At 34.9% G+C, this 22,475-nt stretch overlaps 1 protein-coding gene across 3 annotated transcripts in view; it reads left to right on the top strand.

Moving 5' to 3' along the window:
• The window catches only part of Stk33 (serine/threonine kinase 33), a 206,665-nt gene that overhangs the window by 131,780 nt on the left and 52,410 nt on the right, over positions 1-22,475 (top strand). For 2 of the 3 annotated variants that reach the window (XM_063256699.1, XM_003462431.5), the window contains exons 2-7: positions 1,898-2,273; positions 3,284-3,397; positions 6,398-6,511; positions 9,049-9,153; positions 13,563-13,701; positions 16,410-16,498. In XM_063256699.1, the coding sequence (XP_063112769.1) occupies positions 2,064-2,273; positions 3,284-3,397; positions 6,398-6,511; positions 9,049-9,153; positions 13,563-13,701; positions 16,410-16,498 (771 nt within the window). In that variant the 5' untranslated portion in view covers positions 1,898-2,063. Of the gene's footprint in view, positions 1-926; positions 997-1,897; positions 2,274-3,283; positions 3,398-6,397; positions 6,512-9,048; positions 9,154-13,562; positions 13,702-16,409; positions 16,499-22,475 lie in introns of all 3 variants that reach the window. The other variant, XM_063256698.1, reaches the window with a different exon arrangement.

The raw sequence follows: 22,475 nt of genomic DNA, 5'->3' as shown, positions 1-22,475 counted from the left end.
GACATGAAATTGGAGAGTGAGGAGTCCATTTATGTAGAGCCTCAAATTTTGTTTCCTTACTAACTTTTCCTGCTGTTTTATTTGCCCACTTGGTATATTTTTACCCTTTTTTTAGGACTTTAATAAAGTTTAGGAATATAAGTTTTCAAGTAGGTTTTGCTACATTCCTTGCTATAAATCATATTGTTATCTCTAATTTGTAAGTATAAGATGTTAGTTAGCGCACTGCCACCCTAAACAAAATCAGGATTCTTTTAGTAAGGAATAATGAGATAGTAAACATAGGCTAAGCATAGAAATATCTGTCATAAGATTTATGGGCGTAGCAGACTTTCCTGTGAATTCATGCATCACGAATTGAAAAGTATCCATCTTATGAAATTTAGTCAGCATCTCTTATCAAAGCCCAACAAAAGGTGGCTGAACAGGAAAACTATAGACCAAGTTATCTTGAATGTAATTGTGAACACTCAAAATAAAACTTGTTAGTGCATAAGGTTCATAGTATAAATACAAGAATGCTTTAATATTAGGAAAGATTTTAATACAATACAACAAATCCAGATCCAATAAAAATGTGATAATAAAAATAGATAAAGTTTTGATGAAACATTATTGATTAAAAAACCAGTCTTTGGCACCTAAGAGTAGAAATATATTTCTTTAATGAAGTAAAGATATTTAATGTTCTGTTCTGGCCAAGTTTACCCCAGTTTAAAAAATAGAGGTTTAGTCTAGATATCGCGAATTTTATGAATCAGTGACTACAATAATACTTTTAAAGAGTATCTGAAATACTATGCCATAATACCATAATAATATATTCCTAGTTATTTTTGCAAGTTTCTAAAGGCATTCACTAGTACTGCAGAGTACATTCCTTCCTTCTTCCTCAGCTCATATCTTTCCAACTTGCTTCTATACAGATGAACCTAGTTTGGTAGAATTCTGAGCATCCAGGGTAAAATAGCACCTCCTTATTCCTATTTTTGCAAGGTAAGTATAAAAATGACATTACTTCTAATATTGTCTTTAAATGTTTTTAGAGTTAGGTATTTTCATGAAATCACTTTATTCCTTTGTGAAGTTTGTAATAAGAATGTTCTCTGAGGCCAGGGATTTAGCTCAGTGGCTTAAGGACCTGCCTGGCAAGTGTGAGGTCGTGAGTTTGATCTCTGGTACCAAAAAAAATGTGCTTTGTTAAGAAACAGATTATGGCTTTAAATGTTGAAGCCACAGCAATTTTTTGCGGTAATATGGAGGACTGAAACCATGACCTTTGCAATGAGCTTCATCCCTGGCCCTTTTTTTATTTTTTATTTTGAGATAAATTCTCACTAAGTTACTAAGTTGCCCCTGCTGGGTTTGAATTTGTAATTCTCTTGCTTTAAGCCTCTAGAGTGCTGGGATTACAGGTGTGTGCTACCATACCCAATTGCAATGTATGTTTTACTCCACTATTTTTAGATTTTTGTTTACTACAACCCACAGTGACATTCTATAATATATATTTGTATAATTAAAACCATCATAGAACTTACTAAGCATTTATACAAAATACCCTGATATTATCTATTTTGTTTTACTTTCTTAAAAATTGATATTCACGGGGTTGAGGATTTTGCTGAGTGGCATAAGCGCCTGCCTTACAAGCTTGAGGTTGTAAGTTTGATCTCTGCTATCAAAAAAAATGATATTCACCAAGTTTGATTTCATACTGCACTAGTTTGATTTAATAAGATCCTGTTTAAATGACCATATTTTTCAGCAGGTTTGTGGTCAAATTGGTTATATTAACCTTTCATGCTCTTAGGGAATGCTTTTGATTCAAATTTGTAGTTTTTACTAATTTCTAGGATATGAATTTTCTCAGTGATAATTTCTTTTTTTTCTGCAGCTCTCTCTCCTGTGTGAATACAAGTCTAGAGCATTATAAACCTAAGGACCTCACCAATTCGAAGTTGCAATTCTCATCACCAACCTACCATATCTTTTGTGATCTGGTTCTTTTTCTTGAAAAGTGAAATCATATTTCAAGTTATTTTTGTGGCAGAGTTAAGCAAATGGCTGATAGTAATTTGAATAAAAACCCCACAAGTTACTCCAGCTGTTCTACATCTCAGAGAGATGGACTTTCTTGTGAAGCAAGTATTTCTCCAGTTTTGGTGGTAGAAATGTCACAGACATCAAGCATTGATAGTGCAGAACTTACATTTCCAGTAGATAGACAAAATGAAAAAAATGCCAGCAAAGACACTCCTGTGAAAGATTTGGTAAATATTGAAGATTCAGTGTGTCAACATGATTTGACAACCCATTCTCTTACCCATTCCTTGCCTGAGTCCTTGTTAGCTAATTCATTGCCTTCTTAACTGTTAAAAGAACCTTTCATTCACATAGGTGAACAAAGTTGGTTGTTAGTTAGATGTTTGTTATTTCCAACCGCTGCCCAAATTAAATATTTCTCAAGGTCCTGAGTTACATAGGATCTTGGGTTACACAGAAAAGGACTGGTTTTCCAACTTGAATTAAATTTGAGTTTTTGAGCACTTTCATTAACTGATGCAGAATGGGATTTATGTTTGTGGTTAATAAGATGTATGGTTAATAAGATATAAGTAAGAATATCAAATATATTTTACAAATCAGTTTGCATTAGTTATACCACAACCTTTAGATAAGTAATGGAAGTGATTTGCCTATTTCATCTATATAAAAAAGAGTCAGTGTGGAAACTTACAGTTGTGTGACACAATTTGGAAGGTAGATAGCAGGCAGTTTAAGAAAAGTCCTACCTGATTTATCAAAATTGAAATTACATCTAACTCTTACCTAATGTGATTTGTATTGCAGTATAATGTAGGTGTCTCTGAGTTGTTACTGTGTTACTTTCACTTAAAGAATATTTTGTAAATATCTGACCAATTTATATGTAAGTGATTAGACATTTATTTTGTTTTAAAACAGAGGTGCTTGTGGACACTGAAGTTGCCTTTTCTGTTGATTTTTAAAGAATTATCAAGTAAATTCTGATGTATCTGTTAGGCAGGTTATCAAGTAGATTGCCTGATTCCAGAAGATTGGATTGAGTGAGTTCTTAAGGTCTTATGTAGCTTCATGATCTGATGAAATCATGTAGGATTTAGAATTTGAAAAAGACAGTAGACTATTTTAAAACAGTAAATATCACACATATCAAAATGTATCAGATGTATCTAGAGCTCTTTATTAACAAGAACAGTGTGTCTTAACATTATTTTTTCGAATTTCCTCTTTGTCCTAGCCATTGGGAGCCTCAGTGGTAGAGAGAAAAACATCTCAGCAGCAGTGGGGGCGAGGCAACATTCCGGAAGGAAAAGTCCCTCACACACGGATGCGGGATCGGGCGGCTATTGAGGTATATGGGGAAAGCAAGATGAAGCGATTAGGAACTTGCAGATTTTTTCCCCTAAGCCATGGTTAATGAAAACATTGATTTTAAAATCAGTCTCTAGAGAAGTAGAAAAAGGAGAAAATTTTAACGTTTTAAAGTATTTCAAAGGTTCTACTGAAGAAAATGCGGACTATCTTTTGTTTATGGAAGACCAGTGGATTTTAATTCAAGTGAAGGGCATTTTATTTAGACAAAAAGGAAAATTTTTGGTCAAAGCATCTTGGCTAGTCTTAAAAGCAGTTGTAAAGTCTTTGTGTAGACTTTTGGAAAACGCAGAGGCCAGCAGATTTTAAGTAGCTCAGCCGATCACTCCCATGGCAACTGGCCCTGAAGCTATAGTTTTTCTTGTGAACCCCTCCGGTGTTTTCAAGGTTAGATCAATATCAGCATTATTCTTTCATTTAAAAATTAAAATGTGTTCTTTTAAAATAAGATTAAAGAAAATGTTACAAGCAGAATGTCACAATAATGCTATGTAACTTTAAAAATAGTTTTATGATATATGTGGCAATTTATCTGAAGTGTTCAGGAGAATTCCTGAGAAATTCTGATGTAAAAATTAAAAATTTTACATTTCCTCCCTTTAAATAAAAACCATTTTAAAAGCCCACAAATTTATTACATTTTAAATCTATCTGTAAGAATTATTCTAAAAGCAAAATGTGTTAATTGTGAAAAATTATGAAACTGTGGATAAAGAATTGAAAAGAATCAACAGACAGGTATAACATAACAAATTTAATATTTATTACATTTGTTTTTCTGTGCATTTGTCAGTTTTATTCTATTTTGCTTAAAATTTTTCCTACTTTAAATTATAAAATATTTCAAATGTACGTACACTTGAAAAAAAAAATAACTTTAGCTGATACAAATGAAGATCATATTCCTTTTCCCACATAACATGGACAGACTTATTTTAAATATTTTGAAAATTTAGAAGGATGTGAAGGATATGAAGGAAGGTTTAGAAGGATGTGAACATTTACAAAGATGTGAAGGATGTGGAGGAGTTACAGTCACCCACCATTCTTCTGTCCATGGATAGCTTCTCTTAATATTTAATTGAACATCTTTTGGGATATCAAAATCACTTCTACCTACACATGTTCATAAAGGATTATTTTATACATGCTTTACACATGAAAGTATATCATGAGTATTCTCTAGGTCAATAAAAATATACCTACACTATTAATAGCATCTTAAAATTACTAGAGACAAGAAAAAATTTTCTTCGTATTTACCAGTGTATGATGATATCAAAGCAGTTAAAAAGATTAAATTATAAAAAAAAATTAATGGGTCTCTTCTTATGTTAAAGAACCTATACAGAATTTTAATACTGCATCTAAATTGTGGTATTATATTATTTTAGAAATTAGTGAAAGTTTAATTTTTAAAAGACAAGAAAATGTGGAAAATAGTTATGAAGAGATTTTTTTTCCCTGTGGGGGGAAAAGGGATAAATGACCATTTTAATTGAGATTTAATTCACTTTACATAATGTATAGGTAAGAGTTGTATATAAATGTAATGAAACAAAATTATGTTTTACCTTTCTTTATCTAAGTTTTCTGACTTTTGATTCTTGCTATTGTGCTATTATGTGATACCAGGGAAGAAGGAGGAACTAGGTCTTTTCAGGGATACAAAAGAAATAGTTCCTTGAGGATCTTCTGTACTATCTTGGAAGAAAAAGGGGAACCAAGATTAGCAAGAGAGTAATATAATAGAGTTTGAGGGCCAGCATGCGCATGCTGAACGAGTGAAAAGGAAGGAATAGTCTCCACGGTGCGGGGTTAATCCCGGCTCCCTACAGGATGGAGGTGAGCTGTTGGGCATGGAATCTTCTTTTAGAGAAGAAAGGAGTGTGAGCAGTAGGAATGTGAGAGCCTGGCTTCTCAGTTTCCCAGCAAAGGTGCAGGCGGCTACACAGTGATAGAGTGGTATCCACAGGAGAGGCCTGGTGCCAGACCCTCGGAGGCTTCACCTAGTGACGCGGGCTCGGCCTCTTACGCTCGGTGAGTCTGGAAACTCTGCTCAGTACTCATGAGTCGATTCGGATGAGGGAAGTTGACTCCTGCCACTCTGTTCACGGAAATGAGTTTCCTGTTTTTAATTTTACAATGTGAACCAGAATTCTGCTGTTGGTAAAACTGACATATTCTGTCTTGTAATGTAAAAAGTAAATGATAAGCAGAGAAAAAAAGATAAACAGAAGGATTCTTGGCCTAGATAGTACAATTATGGGTGGTGTTTATTTTCTTTTCAGTACTAATTTGTATTAAAATGTCTACCACATATTGCTTTTTCTAGTCAAAATGAATAAGGCAATAAAAGCAATATCTAGGGCCAGGGATATAGCTCAGTGGCACAACACCTGCTTGCCAAGGTCCTGAGTTTGGTTCCTCAAACAAAGCAAAACAAAACAAACATAATGCAAATAAGGAAAAAGCATCATTTGTTAAACAAGTTGTTCACAAGACATTCAATTATTATATGATTTGGTTTTATAGTATAGCTCTCTGAATTTGGGATAATTTTCTAGGTGAATGTATTATTTATATACAGGTACACAGTCACACACTCATACACACGTGTGTGTGTGTGTGTATTACTATTCTACTTGTGCTTTTGCTCACAAAGATATTTCATTAATATTATAGGTTGGAAGAGATTTATTTTCACACTTTGAAGCTTTTCCTCACTTCACCATTAAGACTTTTGTGGTTTCCCTCCAAAGGGGGACATTAAAAAATTAATCAAAACTTATTTGGGGTTCAGTTCTATTTATTAATATTGAAGCAAATGTATAGCAATGTCTTCTATTTTACTTTGCCCTGGAGAAGAATCTCTCCCTTTGGACCCGATGCCCAATGTTGGTCAGGATTATGTATTCATTTTAAATACCAGATGAATGACAGAGAGGGATAGATAAAGGAACTCTTACTCTGTCCCTAGGAAATCTATACTTTTGGAAGAATACTGGGACAAGGGAGTTTTGGAATGGTCTTTGAAGCTACAGACAAGGAAACAGACACTAAGTGGGCCATTAAAACAGTAAATAAAGAAAAGGTAAGACTTCTTATAAGAGGTTATGCTGAAGACATGGTGCCAGTGCTGAATAAGTGGGAGGACACAGTGTTCACCCTAACATCAGCTCTGTCTAATGCTGGGAGCCAGGGCCTGGACTGACCTACTGGCGCAGAACATTCTCTGCCCGCTTGGAGAGGAACTAGTTCATGAACTCAGTAGGTAAGTGCTGTCTAGAAAAAGCTCATGGAAGGGCTAACATAACAAGTGTAGTTATGTGTCCTGGGTGACTTTAATCATTTTACTTCCAATAAGTGTAATCAAATAGGTAAATTTTGCCAGCGTGAGTTGAACATAAAGGCTGGTACTCTGATGTGTAGGTATAGGGCTGTGGGCTACAGATAGATGTCTTTGGTAGAAGTGCATGCTAACGTTCTGCCCTACGCTGTTTGGATACACAGGCGTTTCTCCTATTTTTCCCTTTCACTCAGCTCCCTTGTTCCTTACCCCTGGGTAATTCTGTTTCTTCAGCCTGCCTGCTTCTTCAGCTTGAGCCACTTTCCCCATGTCTGTGGAGCATACTGTTTACTCATAACCGCTGTATTCCCCACTGCATTTCCTATCAGAGTGGAGAAAAACTGGGCTTCTCTTTAGGCAGTCTATGGCTTCAGATTTTATACTTGGATCATTTTATCAGCTTTAAAAAAATCTGTTTGAGGAAAAAACAAAACAACATTATGGTGCTTCTCAGATCTGTGATGATAAATACAAATTTATAAAACTAAATAGCAGGTTTTATGTATTCCTTAAAATGAACTAAAGCACTGGGCATGGTTGTGCATGCTTGTAATCCCAACACTTGGGTGGCCAAGGCAGGAGGTTTGCCATGAGTTCAAGGCCAGCCGGGGCTATAAGTGAATTCAAGTCTAGCCAGTAGTAGAAAGCAACACCCTGTCTAAAAAACAAACTACAAGCAAAAACAACAACAACAACCAAAAAACAAAAAAACAAAACAAAACAAAAAAAACAAAGAAAATCCCAGACAAACAAACAAAGCAAACAAAAGCAAATTTCTCCCTAAACTTTAGTATGGTAAAATATCAATCTTGAAACACTTAAGAACTTTTCTACAAGTTTTAGAATTCTTTAGAACTATAGATAGCATCCTACAGTGCTAGCTAGAATGCTATTTCTATTGCTTTCTTGATGTCAGGTAGGTTAGAGGTTCGTTTTTACTGTACATATACCTTCTTGAGACTTTAGTAATTAATTAATTAATCTTTCACACCTATATTGATGTTGAGAGTTTATAAGAAACTAATGTAGTAAAATGAAATTTACTTGTCAATATATGAATTAGACATCATATTGTTGTATTTTATAACAATAAAGACATTTGAGGAGAGACATTGGAATAGATTTGGAATAGATATTAGGAGAAATTATGGTAACTTTCCATATCCAGTTGGCCAAAAAAATGCACTTGTCACTATTTGTGGATATCAAGATTAACCCTAAAATATGCTTGCATCCTGCATGGTGGGGTAGAGTAGGATGGTCAGTAGTCTACTCAGGCTGAAATACTAAAGGTTGAAGAGCAAGGCAATTAGAAGCAGGACTGATCCTAGGTAAAATTCTAATTAGATCGTCTTTGTTTTGTGATCAGTCCCTTTTAAGAATCATTACTATTCTCCCAAACTGGGGATGGGTGAAGCATAGAGGACTAGGTCTTTTTGTTTTCTTTTTCAGGGGTACTTTTATATGGAAATGAGACCCATAAAGGAGGACAATGCTTATCCTCAAGTAGTGCCAACTTCAGTAGCAGTAGCCTTGATGATTTTGGTGGGTGGTGGCAGTGGTGTGGGTAAAGAAAGACCCTATAGTAGAACTTCTTAGATGACAGGTAGACAAGCAGTTACCTGTGCTCTGAATGAAGTGTTTTTGTCTTTAGTTTTCCTGTCAGGCATAGTAAGGTTTACGTGTGCTAGGAGATAAAGTTTGGTTTAGGTTGGTCTGAAGACCAGGTCTGAAGGTAAGGTTTCTTTGTCTGCCTTTCTGTCTGTCTGTCTGTTTTGAACAGAGGGAACAGGAAGCAGTGTAATGGAGAGTCAAGTGGAGAGTCTCATTGTCTATAGTCTTTTTGATATGTATAAATTATATCAAAACTAGACAAAACAAAAACATTTTCTTATTAAAAAAAAACTTTTCCAATAGATATCTTTGGAAGATTTTGTTTTATTTATGCTAACATGAAAGAATCAATGTGATTTTGAAGGAAATACCAAATAGCATATTAAAAATTGGAATAATTTTGGGAAGAGACACATGACGTATTGTAGCTAATTTATGCAAACAGGCATGAGATTAGTTGTGATATGAGGGCAAATTAAATAGAATTTGAAATTGAACAAAGGAAAGAAGGGGCATAATTTAATCTGACCATATAATAAACTGCCTGGTATCATTTGAAAAAGAAGCTTTTCAAGAAATATAGAAAACAGTATAAGGTAAAAACTGTTGTATTGAGGAAGGTAAGAGTAATAGTCACCTGTGAAATCTGTGCTTCTTCATTAATTAAGGCTGGAAGCTCTGCTGTGAAGTTACTTGAACGGGAGGTGAACATCCTAAAAAGTGTAAAACATAAGCACATCATACATTTGGAACAAGTATTTGAGACGCCTAAGGTAAAGTTCCATCAGGTGCTGCATTTTGGAAGTTATTATTATTATAAAATGAATTATCATTCCATTCTGAAGCAATCCCTCTGGGCACAGTTGCTCATGTCCTTGGCATGAGTCTGTCACTGGATATTGATGAGAACATTCTGGAGAACTTTTATTATTGATTGTATAATTAGGTGTCTGATGATTAGACTGATGGCTTTTGTAATATGTTCTGGTGGCATGTTGGAAACAAATGTTTAAAATTGGAACAGTTTCATGTATAATTAATAGTGATTAGAGCTTCCTTAGAGATGGCCTTCCTCCTGATTTAGTTCTCTTCATTAGAGTCTATTGGAATATTGTCACACTTCTGAAAGTTTAGCTTTATCAAACTGGCATGATATACTTGGAATTATGTAGAAAATAGTTTATCATCTGTCTTTTCAATATGTTTTATCTTATTTCATCTCTAGATGTTATGATTCTTCTCTGTAAATGGTTGTGATTTTTATCTAGAGTAATTCAAATGCCTGATTTATTTTTCATTCTGCCTCTAGAGTGTTGTAGATTTGGGTCTTTCTCTGCTTGGGAACCCTATAAGGTATTGGTTAGACATGTGGACTCTAGAGTCAGATTGCCTGCACACTGAGTCCTGATTCCACTGCTCATTATCCATGAGACCGTAGACAAGTTAGTAAACCTCTCTCTATCTCATTCATCATCTGTAAAAGGGATTTAATAATAATGTTTACTTAACTTTGGTTGTTGCAAGATTAAATGGGATACTGTTAAAACGTCTGTCTTATTACATGTTAGTGTCCTTTGTTTTCTTTGCCAGTCTCTCTGATAGTAATAGTCAATTTGGGTTATGTCTGATTTATTAAGAGTGCTTGATAACAGTAAAAGACCAGAGTTGTCATTCATGGGAATAGTATATGGAAATGATTCCAAAGCATCAAAAGTCCTCTCTACCCTTTTCAGTCGTAGGTTGTGATTTTGCCCATCCTCCATCTCCTTCTCTTCTCTTTGCAGTGCTGAGTTCAGACTCAAAACTTCATGCAATTAAGTGTGTGCTGCACCACTGTGCTACACCCCAACATAAATTTGTGATTTCTGTTGTCTCCTAACATTCTTTGAATAGTTTTGTTCTTTGTCTCAGTTTTAATCAATGTGATTAGGATGTGTCTTGATACAATCCTCATGTTTCCTGTGCTTGGGATTCATGGAGTCTGTGAGTTTATCGAATTCATCAACTTTAGGAAAATTTTGACCATTATTTCTTTTATTTTTTGTACCAGGGATTGAACTCACGACCTTGCACTTGCCACACAGGTGCTTACACCACTGAGCGAAATCCCTGGCTTTTGGCCATTATTTTCTCAGATACTTTTTGTTTCTCTTTGTGGGGACTCCAAGTACATTTAGAAGATTGTGTGATAGTGTCCACAGTATGCTGGTGCCTCTGTTCATACTTTTCAATAATTTTCTTCCTTTTTTATGATTTCTATTGCTCTGTCATCAGATATAGCAATCTCCTGTAATATTACATGTACTATTAATCTCTTCCAGTGTAAATTTTTATACATATATTCCATGTGTGAACTAGCATACTCAAACTTTCATCCTTCTTAATTACAATGTTTTAATGTCTTTTTTCTAATTTTGTCATGTGTATCATTTCTGTCACTTTAAGTTGATTAAATTTCTTCCCTCCATTATTTTTATGCTTCGTATTCTTAATGATTTTTTCTGTTGAATTCTAGACATTTTGGATGCTGGATATTTTATATTCTTATAAATATTCTTGAACTTTATTTTAACATATACAGTAATTAAGTCACTTGTAAACACTTTGGTACTTTTACATCCTGCTCTAATTTTAATTAGGTGATACTAGAGCAATCTTGATTATTCTAGGACTAATTTTTCTCTGCTACTGAGGTATGACTCTTTTGGGTACATAAACTCTGCCCAGTGTCTCATGAATTGTGAAGTTTTTCACTCTGGCTGGTGGGAATACCAGCCAGAGTTTCTGGATGTGTGTAGGCTTATGTGATTGTTCTCCCTGTTCCTTTGCATGGTTACTTTCCCAGCTTTGGGAAAAGACCATTTGTTGATTAGTATTCTGTTGAAGACATGAAGTAAATCTCTGGAGTTTCCTCTCTTTGACACTGTCATGTGAATTTTAGTTGTCCTGGTCCTGTCGAACTCCCTCCTCCACCTCCTCAGATTCATGGAGGCTGCTGAGGTCTGCTTGGATTTCCCATCCCTGCCCTGTGGTCTGGAAACTTCTTCTCTAGGGGGGGTCTCTTTCTCATTCTCTCTCTCTCCCCCTCTCTTATCACTACTCTATGTAGCCTTATATGTAAAGTCTGAACATTGTTTTATATATTTTGTCCAGTTCTTAAGTTGTTTCAAGCAGAAGTAAGTCTAAACTGTTACTACATCATGGATCTTAGTGGAAATCCAAGTTTAGAAGTTTGAAAGCACAGAAAACCTTCATTTGTGATTATCTTTTTGTGTGTATTGCTCATCCTTGATTCACCTAGGTCAGGTATGCCACTTCTACACTATTAAATCCAAATAAATGTCTAGACTTTTCATTAAAGCCATTTTAAGGCAATCGCTGCCTAATTGGTTATTTTAACACAGATCATTCAGTCTATATTGTGGTTTCTTGTGAATCTAAATGTTCTCCAGATCTATGCAGTTGTTTTTAATAATTATAAAACAACTTATCTTGTAGGTTTGATTGCTATAATTTTGATCAAATTATATATTTTAAATTGACATCAATTTATATTATAACCACTGTTAATGCTACTTTTTCTTAGAAAGAGTTCACATCATTTCATTTACTGATGATCTATAGTGCTGCCAGTGAAAAATAAGATTCAGTTCAAAGGCTTATTTATGTGTCAGACTTTGCAAATACTTTTGTAATTCTAAAGGAGCCTGAATGTCAGTGAATCAGGATTGTAAGTATAGGAAGAAAGGTTGTTAACCTCTTCTTCATACTTTAAGACTTACTGATTGAATACAGAAATTATATTAATAGTACTTCTAACAGCAGAACTGGATCTCAAAATATTAAGAACAAAAATCTAGCAGCAAAGGAATGAAAATGTGGAGGGTAGTCCATGCCTAACAACAACACATATGGAAAAGACCTGCATTTTAGTTACCTGAATCTTGGCTGAATAGATGACTTGATCTCTAAAGAGATCTTAATATGCCACAAACAAGAGGGATTTCATCCAGGCATTCTCACCACAATACCCAATTAACCAGCAAGTCCTGCTGTTTATTCCGCCTGCATATTTTTACATCTTTTTCTTCTCTCCTTTTTTTGTCTCATTCTGAGCCTTACATCTATTTCTATAAACAGAAGTCAGTATAGGACAGCCTATGAGCTAAATCTGGCTCTGAACATTTTTGTACGGCCCATAAGCTGAGTTTTCTACGTTATCAAATCATTGAAAAAAAATGTAAAAGAGTAATATTTCATGACATGTGAAAATTATATGAAACTCAATTTTCCAAGTCCATAAATAAAGTGTTGCTGTCTTGTTTATGGCTGCTTTCTTGCTGCAGCAGCAGAGCTGAGTAGTTGTGAAAGAGACTTTGTGGCCTGCAAAGCCCATAATATTTACTCTTGGGTTTGGCCTTCATAGAAAAATTTTGCTGATCCTTCCTATGCAGTACCATTAGAGTATTCATTTAGAAATGCAAAACTGATAATACTACCATATAACTTCCTGCCTCTACTAAAAGTCTTTAGTGACTTCTTGTTGCATATGGGAAAAGAAATCTATACTTTAGTATGATATCCAAGACACTTTACAAACTGGTACTAAACTGTTCTTAGCTTTACTCTTAACTACCCCCACCCTTCCTTGGCCTATCAAGCTCCCAATGCTATTAACACAGAGATATTTGTCATTCTTTTAACAACCAGTGCTGTTTCATGTTTTAGAGCCCATTTCATGTGCTCTGCCTTTTCTTCTACATTCTCTACTCATAAATCCCTGCCCCGCATTGGCCCTGGCTATAATGTCTCTCCTTAATGAGAATTCTTTAGAACCCCATGACATTAATACTTGGCACATGATATTGGAATTGTAACTATACGGTGGGCTTCTTGAGATATAGACTATTTTGCATACTTTGTTTCCCTAGAAACAGTATGTTCTAGGTAATAGATAAAATATTTTGAAATGTGTAAATTGATGTTAAGATTGTGATCATAGCCAGGGATTTAGCTCAGTGGCATAAGTGCCTGCCTTGCAAGTGCATAGTCGTGAGTTCAATCCCTGGTACCAAAACAAACAAACAAAAAAAAGCAAGATTGTGATCATATATGTAATATGTAACATTTTGAAGATACTCAGATATATAACTTTTTTTTTCTCTTAAATGCATAATGTCAGAAAATGTACCTTGTGATGGAGCTTTGTGAGGATGGAGAACTCAAAGAAATTTTGGATAGGAAAAGGCATTTCTCAGAGAATGAGACAAAGTGGATCATTCAAAGTCTTGCATCAGCTATTGCATATCTTCACAGTAAGGGTAAGAAGAGGACCAGCCCATTCACTGATTCTGTGAATAGAGATATCACTTTTAAGAGTATCTGTATTCAGGATTCATACTTATATAAATAGCACTTGGTAATAAAGAAGACTTGTTATTTATTTTATATTTTACTTTTATTTTTAGATATATTTTAATTAGAAACAAGGCCAGTATATAGTTACACAGCTGCAGTGCAGTTAAACTGTTAAACAGTTACATTATATATGGACAAGGAAGCAGTTATAAACATTTGAAACATTTGAAAAGCAGCTGTTAGTATTAACTGAAAATTAGACAAATAATGTTTACATTCTTTGTGTGGAGTTGCCACAAACATGTTCTAATGCAAATTAAAATTTAAAACCACCAGAAATTAGAAAGTCTCCTTTTGCTCCCTCGTAAAGAGCCGCTTTGCCCATTACTGAATTCTTGGACTTAGCAGTGTCCTCAAAATTCTAACATTTTGATTTCTTTTGTAAGCAGCCTTTTAAATTTTGTTTGCTTCTTTGTTTCTTAGGTTGCATATGAGATCCTTTCTCTATGTTTGAAATTAAAATATTTCTGAGTGTTGATCTTGATTTTCATTGGATAGTAATTGAGCTCAGTCTCCAAACCAATCTCTAGATTTTAAAGAAACATTTCTTTATCTTCAGTATTATTCCCAATAAATTCATTTTCTATGTAAGTTAAAAATTAGATAAATTAATAATAAAGGTGAGATTTCTAAAATATTAATATTAACAGTATTAAAATACATGTCTAGGTCAGTGGTGAAAAGCTTTTAGAGCTTTCAGCGATACAAACAGTCCACTACAGCACACGTGCCATTGGTTTATCACCACTAGTCTAGGCTTTTCTTGTTTTTAGTAATTTTAGACTTTATCTTTTGAGCAGTTTTATGTTCTCAGCAAACTTGTTAGAAGATACAGAGCCTTCCCTGTTGTTCCCACTCCACTAAATGCGAAGCCTTTTCCACTGTTTAACTCCACACCAGAGTGGCACACTTGTTACTGATGAATCCGCACTCAATACATCACTATCACCTAAAATCCATAGATGATGTTAGAATTCACTCTTAACACTAAACATCCAGTGGATTTTAACAAGTGTGTGATGACATTTAGCTGCCATTTTAGTATCATACAGAGGAGTTTCACAATATTTTTAAATCAACTTCTAAATTTTATGCTATTATTCTCATCTCTTTACTATTCTTTGGGCTTACGGAGATTGCTTTGCCTCATGCTACTTCTGTTTTTCTTCAAGGTTATTTTGACTTACATGTGACTTTAGAACTTTATCACTGTATAGGTAAAGAAAAAGTTTGTTCCAGAAAGGTGCAGTGACATAGTTCAGTGTGGTACAGCTGGTACTGGGACCCTGTGGTTCCTTCAGCAGGCACTTCCTGAGTACCTGGTAAACTGTGATTCGTTCTAGAGTCACAGATACTAAATAGAAGGCCATCATTCATCAAGAAACTCTAGCTAGTGGGACCATGAGTATGGAAAACAACTTCTAATCCAATATGCTAATTTCTTTAATGGAGAACCATATACAGTGCAAGGAACACAGGAGTATAAATATACATTTGGTTTGGAAGTCAGGAAAAAATTTAGAGGAAGTAATATTTTATTTGATGGATACAAACTCAGTGAAAAAGAGGGAGGGCTTTCTAGTCAGAGGGAAATAATTTTTGCAAAGGCTTAATATCTTTCCGTAGTAAATCCTTCTATAGTAAACTATCAATCCAGTATAATTCCAAACAAAATTTTAATAATATTTTCATGGAACTTGATAAGATTACGCTAAAATGGGTTAGAATAGCCATACAACAATTAAAAAGAACAACAATAGGAGTAGAAGTCTTGCCCTACCATGGATCAAAGCATATTATAAAGAGGTGTTAATTAAAATATGCAGAATTTATGTAAAAAAAGATCAGCAGAACAATAGAAGCAATAAAAATTTCAAAAATAAGCCTAGGGAATTGAGTAAGGAAACTGTAAATGATTAGGTATAATTTTCAGTCCAGGGCTCATTCAACTACCTTTTCCCACGATTATATACACTGAACTTTTCAATTCTAGAGATAAGATAGCTAGAGCTATGAACTGAATCATGTTTGGCACATGATTATTTACATGAGCATAAAAATCTTACCTGAGCTTCTGCCTTGTTCTATGGAGAATTTGTTTTGGGGATTTAAAACATTTTTTTTTACTATATAAAGAACAGAAAAATGTACACTGATATTATAGAAAAATGTACTGAAACATAGCTTGTATATATGTAGTCAAATTACAATATGTTTTAATTCTTACATTGACAGTAACATATATGTACAGGTAAAGAAATAATTCCCTGTTTAAAGACCTAAAAATATGAGAAATCTTGATGGGCTCCTAAGTCCACCTCCCTTCTGGGAATGCCCAGTCTTCACCAGGGTCCTCCACACCAGCAGGCCACTCATCATGAAGAGCAGTCCACTGGGACAATAGGGGAATGGGTAAGGATAAGGGAGGCAAAGACAGTGGGGTCAGAAATGCAGCGGAGTGTTTAAGAGAACAGAACAAGGATGAATTCTACTTAGTGCCACTTAAAATTGTCACCAGCAAATATTAAACTATTAAATATCCTCACTATTTTTTGTCTTCTTTATTTTCCATTATTCATTCCATTTGATTTGTTGTTTATTTTCTTGATAGATATAGTACACAGAGATCTAAAACTGGAAAACATAATGGTTAAAAGCAGCTTTATTGATGCTAACAATGAAATGAACTTAAATATAAAGGTAAGATATTAGAATTGGTGGTAAGTGGTTGTCTATACACAGTTTAATAAAAATGTTGCAAAATATGTCTTGTAGGATACATTTTGATGGATTTTAAGCAGCTAGGAAATGAGTAGTTTGAGCTAAAAAATAAAAATGTCACAAAGGAGGTTGTAGCTGACAAGGATAATTTTACAAGTTAAGTGGTGCGACAATTTTTTAAAGTACATATTCACTTGAATGGTTCTAAATCATTAGTTAATAGCAAGCAAACAGATGCTCTGAATTCTAATTAATCTCAAAATTATGCCTGGTAATTTAATGTAAATGTGTTACAGATTTAGGGAAAAACACACCTTGGCAGTGCTTTTGATAATTAATGCTACAGTCTGTATTTCTCATTGAAAATTTTCCTAGATATTAATATTTATGTTTTAAGCACAATTAATGTGCCAAGCATTTATTCTTGAAGATTTTATTCAAATTATGTTCCTTAATGTCAAATAAATGATAGGAGTCATTATTTATTACTCAGCACTTTAGTAGTGAATGCTTTCAAAATACATGAATGTGTTAATGTTGGAATAAAGTGTTGCTAGTTTAGTTACTTTTACATTTGCAAAAGCTAAGTCACAATGTAATGCAAAAAGGCGTAAGAGCACTATTGGTTCACACAAGTGAATGTCCTTGAGTATGTCCATGTAAAACTACATGGGGACAGGAATTATGTTTGTCTTATTTACTCTTGGGACCTGGAATAGTGCCTAAGACACTGAATATTCTTAATTAATATTTGGCAAGTGAAGGAATTGAGCGGTCTCCAAAGACCACTTCAATTGGGTTGTGAAATGTTCTATGTATTTGATATCAGTACAGATTTTCTGTAGAGAAAGATGTGCATCATAATGCTTCAAGTGGGGTATTATGAAAAATCATGGAGAATTTGATCCATCTATTTATAACAATATTGATATCACATGTTAACTAGGAGCATTTTCTTATTCCATAAGATACCAGAAACTGAGAACTCTGGAGGTTCCAGCAAGTAGGCGGGCGCACACTATCCCCGGAGCCCAGCCTATTTGGGACTACTGCACCTCACCATCTGTGTGCAGAGGAAGGGCTGGGCGGATCTGGGGCACCTGCATCCGCCTCCCCATGTGTCTGGAGGACTGTGGATATCTCAGCAAGCAGGGGAGCATCGCAGGTTCCAGAGGCCCCGCGGCCTGCGGTAAGTGCTCAGTGCACTCTGCCCCAAGACCCGGACTGTTCGGGACCCTCCAGGCTTCCGGGTGTAGTGAAGTGGATAACTGGGTTTGAGGCATCTACATCCGCCTTCCAATTCTGGCTGCGCTTGGAGAACTGTGGAGCTTCCAACAAGCAGGTGGGCGCACAGTGTCCCTGAAGCCCAGCTTATCTGGAACCACGGAGTTCTAAACAGGCAGAAGAGGGCCATTGGTTCTACAGGCCCAGTGGCTTGGGGTACCTGGGTGCCAGAGTCTCAGGAGCTGCGAATACAGAAGGGGATTTCCAACAGACCCTGAGGAAGCTTTCAAATAACACTTCAAACACAGACATATAGGAAAATGACAAAATGAAAGACCAAATTACAACCTCAAAACTCCAGCCCATCTCAAGAAACCCTAGGAGTAATGCATATACAAGAAAATATATGCCATACACCTCAAATATCAGACATAATAGCTTCTGAAATTAATAAGCAACTCCAGGAAGCTTTAAAGGAATTCAAACTTGAAATAATCTCCCAGGTAGAAGAAGAAATGATAAAAGAAATGAAAGAGATTCTGAATATATCTACAGAAAACACAGTTAAAAAATTGGAGGAACTAAACAAAAAGATAGAATCCCTAGATGAGCAATATAAGAAACAAACAGAATACATAATGCAGATGCACAGCGATATACAGGAAATAAAAAACTCCACTGAAAGTTGTAAAAACCGCCTCAATGAAAGTGAAGATAGAATTTCAGACCTTGAAGACAGGATTGCAGCTAGTGAATAGGAAAGGAAAGATCTTTTAAAAATAACAAGGAATCAGGAAACAACAATTAAACAACTGCAAGATGATGCAAAGAAAAATAACATAAGAATTATAGACATTAATGAAAAAGAAGGAGACAACATAAAAGGATGTCAAGAGAATATTTAGAGAAGTAATAGCTGAAAATTTCCCAAGCATGAGATCAGAAACCAACATGAGGATCAGTGAAGCATATAGAACTCCAAATAGTCATAACCAAAATAAATCTACACCCAGACATATAATAATCAGCATCCCAGAAATCCAACACAAGAATAGATTATTAAAAGCTGTCAGAGAGAAAAGACAGATCACTTATAAAGGAAAATCTGTCAGAATCACAGCAGACTTCTAAGCACAAACAATAAAGTCAGGAAGAGCATGGAGTGAAGTATTCCACATCCTAAAGCAAAATGATTTCCAACCTAGACTGATGTATCCTGAAAAACTATCATTCAAAATTGATGGTGAAATACAATACTTCCATGACAAAGAACAGCTGAAGAACTTCACGAACACCAAGCCAACCCTGAAAAAAATATTGAAAGACAGGTTAGATACACAAAGGAAAAAACCACTAAGCAAAGCAGATAATTAAACAGAACAGAAAGATAAAGATGCAACAGCAGAGAGATAATGTCAACAATAAACCAGCATTTAACAGTAATAACCATTAATGTAAATGGTCTCAAGGCACCAATCAAAAGAAACAGACTAGCAGAATGGATCAAGAAACAAAATCCAACCATATGCTGTTTACAGGAAACCCATCTAACCCAGAAGGATACTCACAGACTGAAAGTCAAAGGATGGAAAACAATACTTCACACAACAGGAATCCAAAAAAAAGCAGGAGTAGCCATTCTGTTTGCAGACAACATGAACTTTAAACCTACAATGACCATAAAGGACAAAGAAGGTCACTACATACTCGTTAGGGGAAAACTCCAAGAGGAAGAGATAACTATCTTAAATATATATGCACCAAAATCCAGAGCACCCAGTTATATAAAACAACTATTAACAGAAAAGAAAACTCAAATTATCAGTAACACAATTGTAACAGGAGACCATAATATGCCATTGACACCAAGGGACAGATCAACCAAGCAGAAAATGAGCAGAGAAATAACAGAACTGAATCACACCTGCGAACAAATGGATTTGATAGACATATACAGAATGTTCCACCGAACAACATCAGAATACACATTCCTCTCAGCAGTACATGAATCATTCTCTAAAATAGACCATATATTAGCTCACAGAACATATTTAAACAAATGCAAAAGAGTTGAAATCATCCCTTGCATGTTATCAGATCATAGTGCTCTGAAATTAGAAATTAATGATGAAAGATACTGCAAAAATCCCACAAACACATGGAAACTGAATAACAGACTCTTGAGTAATCAGTGGGTCACAGAAGAAATTAAAGAAGAAATTAAACAATACCTAAAAGAAAATGAAAATGTAGATACAACTTACTGGAATTTGTGGGATGCAATGAAAGCTGTCCTCAGAGGAAAATTTATTGCGCTGAGTTCCCACATCAGGAAAACAGAACGGATACAAATAAATAACTTGATGCTACACCTCAAACAGCTAGAAAAAGAAGAGCAAGTCAAGCCCAAAGCCAAAAGAAGAGAGGAAATTATAAAAATCAGAGCAGAAATCAATGCAGTAGAAACTAAGAAAACAATCCAAAGAATCAACGAATCAGAGAGTTGGTTCTTTGAAAGAATAAATAAAATCGATAAGCCCCTAGCCAACCTTATTTAAAAAAAGGAAGAAAAAGCTGAAATTCATGCAATAAGAAATGAAAAGGTGAAATCACTACAGACCCAATAGAAATACAGAAGATCATCAACACCTATTTTGAAAACCTCTATTCTCAAAGGTTTGATAACACAGAAGAAATAGACAGATTCTTAGAAGCATATGAAGTACCAAAGCTAGATCAAGAGGATGTAAAACTGTTGAATAACCCAATCTCTGTTAATGAAATTGAAAATGTAATTAAGTCCTTACCTACAAAGAAGAGCGCAGGCCCAGATGGATTCACTGCAGAATTCTACAAGAAATACAAAGAAGACCTAATGCCAACACTCCTCAAACTATTCAGTGAAATTGAAAGGGAAACAATCCTTCCTAAGTCATTCCTGGAAGCAAATATTACTTTAGTACCAAAACCTGAGAAAGACCCAACTAAAAAAGAGAACTATAGACCAATCTTCATAATGAACACAGATGCAAAAATCCTCAATAAAATATTGGCCAATAGGATTCAGCAAATCATCAAGAAGATTATAGTATGACCAAGTGGGATTCATCCCAGGAATGCAAGGATGGTTCAACATACGTAAATCAATAAATGTAATCCACCATATCAATAAAGCCAAAAGTAAGAATCACATGATCATTTCTATCGATGTAGAAAAAGCCTTCGATAAGGTCCAACATTCATTCATGATAAGAACTTTACAGAAAATTGGAATAGATGGTCTTTACCTCAATATAATAAAGGCCATTTATGACAAACCAACAGCCAGCATCAGACTAAATGGCCAAAAATTGAAAGTCTTTACTTTGAAATCAGGCACAAGACAAGGATGTCCTTTATCACCACTCCTATTTAATACAGTACTGGAAGTACTAGCCAGAGCAATTAGGCAAGAAAGAGAAATAAAAGGGGTAAAGATAGGAAAAGGAGAATTTAAATCATCATTGTTTGCAGATGACATGATACTCTACATAGAAGACCCCTAAACTCCATTGAAAGACTCTTAGATCTAATAAATAAATTCAGTAATGTAGCTGGATACAAAATACTCAGAAATCAATAGCATTCCTATACCCTAACAACAAAATTACAGAGAGGGAAATAAGAGAAACCACACTCTTTACATTAGCAAGCAAAAAAATGAAATATTTAGGAATTACTCTTAACAAAGAAGTGAAAGACCTATACTGGGAAAATTATAATATACTGAAAAAAGAAATTGAACATGATCTCAGAAAATGGAAAGACATCCCTTGCTCATGGATAGGAAGAACAAATATTGTGAAAATGGCCATTCTCCCAAAACTGTTATACAGATTCAATGCAATTCCAATAAAAATGCCATCAACATACCTTATAGATCTAGAGAAATCACTCCTAAAATTCATCTGGAACCAGAAGAGACCTAGAATAGCAAAGGCAATTCTAAGCAGCAAAGGCAAGGTAGGAGGCATCACAATCCCTGACTTGAAGTTATACTACAAAGCAACAGTAGCAAAATCATCATGGTATTGGAATCAAAACAGAGATGAAGATCAATGGAATAGATTAGAAGATACAACCACAACTACAAACACACTCAACCACCTTATCTTTGATAAAGGAGCCAAGCAGGTTCACTGGAAGAATGACAGTCTCTTTAATAAATGGTGCTGGAAAAACTGGCTCTCCATTTGCCAAAAACTAAAGCTAGACCCATGTCTATTACCATGAACTAAATTAAAATCTAAATGAGTCAAAGATCTGAATATTAAAACAGAAACACTAAATCTATTGGATAGAAACCTTGAAGACATAGGAGTAGGTAGAGAATTCATGAACAGGACTCAAACCGCACGGGAAATACTTCCCAGAATCAGTAACTGGGACCACTTCTTATTAAACAGTTTCTGCATGTCAAAAGAAATCTCCAGCATAGTGAAAAGAAAACCCACAAACTGGGAAAAGATTTTAGTGAACTCTCTCTGAGACAAGGGACTCTTGTCTAAAACATATAAAGAATTAAAAAAACTCAGACCTCCAACATTCAAAGATCCAATCCAAAAATGGGCAACTGAGATGAATATGCACTTCTTAGATGAAGAAATACAAATGGCAAATAAATACATGAAAAAATGTTCATCATCATTGGTCATTAGAAAAATGCAAATTAAAACCACACTGAGATTCCGTC

This window comes from Cavia porcellus, unplaced genomic scaffold (genome assembly GCF_034190915.1).
Source record: "Cavia porcellus strain 051 isolate PalLab524CR breed Dunkin Hartley unplaced genomic scaffold, mCavPor4.1 scaffold_9, whole genome shotgun sequence".
In the NCBI taxonomy this organism is placed as follows: domain Eukaryota; kingdom Metazoa; phylum Chordata; class Mammalia; order Rodentia; family Caviidae; genus Cavia; species Cavia porcellus.
This window is presented reverse-complemented; position numbering and strand designations above follow the sequence as displayed.